The following is a 5,878-nucleotide window of genomic DNA, read 5'->3' on the forward strand; positions in this document are numbered from 1 at the left end:
CGCTCTCCAATCTTTTTTCATCAGCGCTGACGCATCACGGAGGAGTTCCAAAAGCCCTTCTGCCAATGGATGCATGGCACCTTCTAGAAATGACAAACAGGGTACGCCTACGTCTTGTTTGATCAAATGCCTAAGAAAATCTTTTTCTAAACCTGCTTTTGTAGTTTCTCCCTTGGGAAAGTGAAATGCACCAAACACATTGAGGGTGAATTTTTGTAGGGCTTAGAAATCTCACTCAAATCCAAAACCTTATCAGGTTATAACCAACTTCCCTAGTTATTACTTACGTGTTCTATTATAAGCATCTCTGTAGCCACCCTGGAATATAGACATTGTAGTATTAAACCAGCAGCTTAGAAGCTCAGTTCAGTTCAGTTACAGTGCACTTCAATTGGTTGAGACTTGAGAAGCCTTTTTAACTGTACTCCTGTGTAGAGCTTCTCTTGCGCAGCTGAAAGCGGGGAGAATACGATGTTTTGGGGTAGTCAATGTTGGCAATTTCTACTTCTGCTAAGCTTTTTAACTTTAGCAGAGGTGGTTTCAGGCCAAAACCCACCAAAATATAACCGCCATGACTTCCCCTCCAATTTCGTCTTTGGTGCTGGAACTTCAGCTTATCAGGTGTAGTATGATTTATACATCACCACATTACATAAATTCTCCCCTGGTCGAAGCTCTGTTGTTTCTTTACTGGTCTTACTCTCTGTTGCAGGTTGAAGGAGCAGCAGCAGAGGATGGAAGATCACCTAGTTCATGGGATATATTTGTTCATCAAGGTAAGAGTAAATCAGATTTTCATATCTTGTTATTATAATGACCGTCTTTTCTATGTCATAGTTTAGCCCCCCCCAAAAAAAAAAAAAAAAAAAAACTCTTCTATGAAATAGCTATTTGACTTATTTTTCTTCCCGTAATTTTACATCTATTCACTAAAATTGTATACTGATTTTGAGGGTTTTCCCCTGATCTTCAACTCTCAGGAATTTTGTTTGAATTTTATGTAATTATTTTTGGGTTAAGATGACTAGTAATATAATTTTGAATTGTTCATTTTTGATTGCATAATAAATGAAAAGCTGGTTGTGGTTGCCAGGAAGAATGCCTGATAAGAGCACTGGAGATGTAACTGCAGATCAATACCACAAGTATAAGGCGAATATCTTCCTTTACACCTTATCCTTTTGTGTTTTGTTGGTTTTAAAGGTTTTTTTTTCTTCTAATTTAAGTGGAGTAAGTATCTGAAACAAAGGGGAGAGATTGTTAGAGAATCTGGATCATCACCCCCGACGGGGAGCACCGACGGTTTTTCCACCATAAAAATGGTGGGGCCCACCCTGCAAAATATTAAAAAAAAACTCTCATCACCACCCCTGGCCCCCCTGTTTTTTGTGGTGGTAAGCCGTTGGGGAGCACTTTGTGATCCCTGACGGGGTCAATGATCCGGATTCATTGTTAGAGTCCAAAACCCTCGTCACTTAGCCTGCTTGTACAATTTTATACTCACAATTACATAAATGTGGGACTCACACTGTGCTGCCCTGACACAAGTGTATGGCTGTCTGAGTAGGCTAGGCGAAGAGGATTTAAATTCAGATTGTTGCCAGACTGGTTGGTCTTTTTTTTTCCCCACCTTTAATTGGAGAGACAAAATAAAAAGTGAATATTAAATGGAAACCTACTTATGGGTGCAAATTTGGCCCCAACCAGTCCTTTTTTTTTTTTTTTTAACACCTTCATTCATACATTGAAGAAAAAAAACAGACAAAATAAAAAGTCGAATATTAAATGGGAACCTATTTATCAAGTCCAGATACCCTTAGAAGTAAGGCAACATATTGACACCCAGATAGCGGGCCCCGCCCTCTTACCCACCTTTAATTGGAGAGACAAAATAAAAAGTGAATATTAAATGGAAACCTACTTATGGGTGCAAATTTGGCCCCAATAGCTCGAATCCACCTCGATCTATTTTTAGTCCAAATAAGGTCTAGGCTCAAAATTTTGACCTAAGGAAGGGATAGGGTTTGGAGGGCTTGGAGTAGGAATAAGATCGATTCAATTTAGGGTGTTTGACTTGCTTGTAGTATTTTTGATAAATATAATAATATGTCATTTTCAATATTTTAATTTAATAAAAAAATATTTTTATCGACTCGACACTATCTAGGTGTCATATAATTTATTAACTTGTTTTCTTCTTTATCCATTTAGACTGGCATACACTTTTTCTAATCAGAAAAGAATCATCTTTCACTTTTGGATGACAACCAAATAATTTTATTTTAACTTAATTATTAGCTTTATTTTTCAAACTATTTCTAGAATATTTTGTGATTAATTGGAAGCAGTTATTAATTAAAACTTATCAATTTCTAATGTGAGACTAAATGAAATACACTTTTCTAAAAAGAAATAAAAGAAGAATTTATGCATTTAATTAAATCCAAGTAAACATAACCTATATTTATTATATTAAAAATAATACAACTACATATTGCAGGAAGATGTGAAGCTGATGAGTGATATTGGTCTAGAAGGCTACAGGTTCTCCATATCTTGGTCAAGACTTATACCAAGTATGTTTTCTTAGAGACACATTGCCTGATTATGCATGCATAATAGTCTGATTATCTTGTCTAGCATATTAAGTGAATCACCATGTTTGTTTGTGGCAGATGGGAGAGGGGCAGTTAATCCAAAAGGTCTTGAGTATTATAATAATCTGATCAACGAACTGATCAGACATGGTATGACTAATTTCATATGAACTGATTAGAAAAGAGCCTTCAAAAGACAAATTTCTAGATAGTTTTGTGTGATTATTGTATATAATGAATATGTTTCGAAGGAGTAAATTAATTTCTCATTGATCTTTCCTTTTAAACTAACTAGGGGTGGAACCACATGTTACACTCTACCATTTGGATTTTCCTCAAGTACTTGAAGATGAATATGGAGGATGGCTTAGCCCAAAGATTGTGTAACTTCACAGACTCTCCTTATGACAACTCTCTCATATGTTTCAATAATGTTTTTAGTATGCATTCTTGAAATAGATTCTAGGACTAGAAGCATTCTGAGGTGGAAATGTAGAGAAAATCAGACTTCCATTTTCATTCCATGAACCTATTCTAAGAATGCATACCAAGCTCTCTATAGAAATCAACAGCAATCCTGACATGAACCTTGTTTTGAATCAGGGAGGACTTCACAGCCTATGCAGATGTGTGTTTCAGAGAGTTTGGAGATAGAGTCTCCTACTGGACTACCATGAACGAACCCAATATCCTATCTATATCATCTTATGACATGGGATTTTATCCACCTTACAGATGCTCTCCACAGTATGGCATCTTCAATTGCTCTGGTGGAAACTCTTCTGTGGAGCCTTACACTGTAGTGCATCATTGTTTGCTTGCTCATGCATCAGTTTCTGCTCTGTACAAAGAAAAATACATAGTGGGTTTCTCCCTAGTCTTCACTTAGCATCAGGAAAGATTTTATTATATTTTCTTGTCTTCATTAATGGAAGCTTATTGCAGGCCAAGCAGAAAGGTTGGGTAGGCATGAATGTGTATTCATTCTGGTTTTACCCTTTCACCAACTCAACAGCTGATGTTAGGGCAACCCAAAGAGCCATAGATTTTATGATTGGCTGGTATGTGAAAGTCTTGTTACATTTCGATCCATAAGGCTTCATGCAATGAACAGAGAAACATATATACAGAAAACTGGTTAAGTTAGAATTCAGCTTGGTTTTATTTAATGAAGTCCTCTAAATTTGCAGGGTTGTCGATCCTTTAATTTTCGGAGACTACCCAAAGATCATGAAGGATAAAGTTGGATCAAGATTACCATCTTTCACCAAACAAGAGTCTGAACTAGTGAAAGGGTCATCAGATTTTATTGGACTAAACCATTATTTTTCAGTCTATGTTAAAGATAACCCAATCAATCCTCATGTAGGCCTTCCAGACTACAATGGAGACATGGCAATCCAATATTCAGGTAATATCAATAAACTCTTTTAAGTATAAATTTTGAATTGTTCTACTTCTCCTCACAGTGATTGAATCCACATTGCAGTTTCCAGAAATGAGACACCCACTGATCCATCTGTGCCTGGTTCTTCAACACTATCCGTTACTCCATCCGGCTTAACTAGTATGCTTGACTACTTAAGGAACTACTATGGAAACCCTCCTGTCTTTGTTCAAGAAAATGGTACATCATCCTCTCATATTTTGCTTGTTTCTATTGCACATATACACACTCATGCCTCTTGAGTTACAGAGGAAATTTACACTTCACTTAGGTCAAATCTTGAGAGTTCTCTGTATCAACTACCTTAATGTTCTAATTGGACTCTTCAATAATCTAACCTGTTGATTTGGTTCTGATAAGGTTATGGAGCACCACAAAATGAGACACTTAATGATACAGCCCGGATCAATTTCTTGGATGCATTCATTGGAAGCATGCTTGAACCAATTAGGTAAAATAACAAGCCAAGATCAGATCCTCACTCTCTCTTTTATAGTATGCAAGATGACTCCATATATCTTTTTGTGTCTGTGAAGGAATGGATCAAAAGTGAGAGGATACTTTGTGTGGTCATTCCTAGATGTCTTTGAGCTTCTTGGTGGGTACCAGGCACGCTATGGATTGGTTCATGTGGACTTCAAGAGCAAAGAATTGAAGAGATGGCCTAAGTTATCTGCTCACTGGTACTCTAATTTCCTCAAGAAGAAGAGCAAGATTGCAGAGACTGAAAACATGGATACATCTCATCCTTCTCAGTAACTTGATTTGAGTTATGTTTTCATGATTCCTGAGTTTCACAATCTTCATAGTATCTCTGTATCTCTTTTCACTTGCCATTATACATGTTTTCTTAGAGTGAATGGCCAAATTATCATTGGGTCTCAATCATCAAATAAAGTGTAGAGTTTCGTCTATGGTACAGAAACAGAATCTGTAGTCATCCCTATTTTAAATTGAAAAAACAGAAACCTGCTTTTTTAGTAAATTCATTGACCAGGTACATCTCCATTTTCTGAAATTTTAGTTCTGTTTTTTAGCAAATTCTTTTCACTCGCTTTTATTTCAAACACCTTCATAGCTAGGAAAGTGAAGTTTAGCAGCAAAGCCCTAAGAGCTTCTCATAAACCAAATGACCAACCCATCAAATGAACTATGGAGACCTATGAACCCTAATCCTTGCCCGGTCCTCGTCAGATTAACTGACCCACGTAATCTAATGATAGCTAAATATTACATTTTACCCTGCATAATGCTAGGGAAGGCTTTTTACTCTACTGAAAAATCAGAGTTTGATCCCCTCGGAGTCAAGGGCAAAATCTTGTATTATCAAAAAAAAAAAAAAAAAAAAAGCACAACCCCGCGTTCGAAATAACAAAAAATAGTGAGAGAATCATGATAACTATAGAATACAAAAAATTTCATTTTAAGATTAAGCTTCATTTCCACTCTTTATTTCCTTCCAACCAGTGGAGCCACTTGGATCTGACCCAAAAAAACGGCAGTTCCAAATGATGAGACACGACCGAGCCAAAAAGCAAACCAGAAACCATCACAGGATAAAAATAGTAAAGACCACCTAAGCCTAAGCCTAAGCCTGTGTAAACCACAGCTATGGCCACCTCTGCTGAAGGCATCACCAGGTTTACTAGGGTGGAATGCAAACGAGAAACCAAGGAGTACAGCAGATGCTGTTACCAGCTCCCAAAGGTAGGATGGGAAACTGATTGACCTCCCAGGTTTTTGGCTTTCATTGATGTGGCCTTGGTGCGTTGGGTCTCTGAGAAGTACAAGACAAATCGAAGGTGCAAGGCATAAAAACAAGAAGAGTTCCCCC

The 5,878-nt window shown here is 37.1% G+C and overlaps 1 protein-coding gene across 1 annotated transcript; it reads left to right on the forward strand.

Annotated features, from left to right (window-relative positions):
* Window positions 1-46: 46 nt before the first annotated feature.
* LOC149019677 (cyanidin 3-O-glucoside 7-O-glucosyltransferase (acyl-glucose)-like) lies at window positions 47-5,060 on the forward strand. Its single transcript, XM_089153643.1, has 12 exons — window positions 47-621; window positions 713-776; window positions 1,094-1,152; window positions 2,501-2,576; window positions 2,676-2,747; window positions 2,893-2,980; window positions 3,201-3,459; window positions 3,543-3,658; window positions 3,788-4,008; window positions 4,087-4,224; window positions 4,405-4,495; window positions 4,581-5,060. The coding sequence occupies exons 1-12, from the start codon at window positions 472-474 to the stop codon at window positions 4,801-4,803; spliced, it is 1,557 nt and encodes a 518-aa protein (XP_089009769.1). The 5' UTR covers window positions 47-471; the 3' UTR covers window positions 4,804-5,060.
* Window positions 5,061-5,878: the final 818 nt, after the last annotated feature.

This window comes from Hakea prostrata, chromosome 4 (genome assembly GCF_041222555.1).
Source record: "Hakea prostrata isolate BN-2017 chromosome 4, UWA_Hpros_2, whole genome shotgun sequence".
Classification (NCBI taxonomy): domain Eukaryota; kingdom Viridiplantae; phylum Streptophyta; class Magnoliopsida; order Proteales; family Proteaceae; genus Hakea; species Hakea prostrata.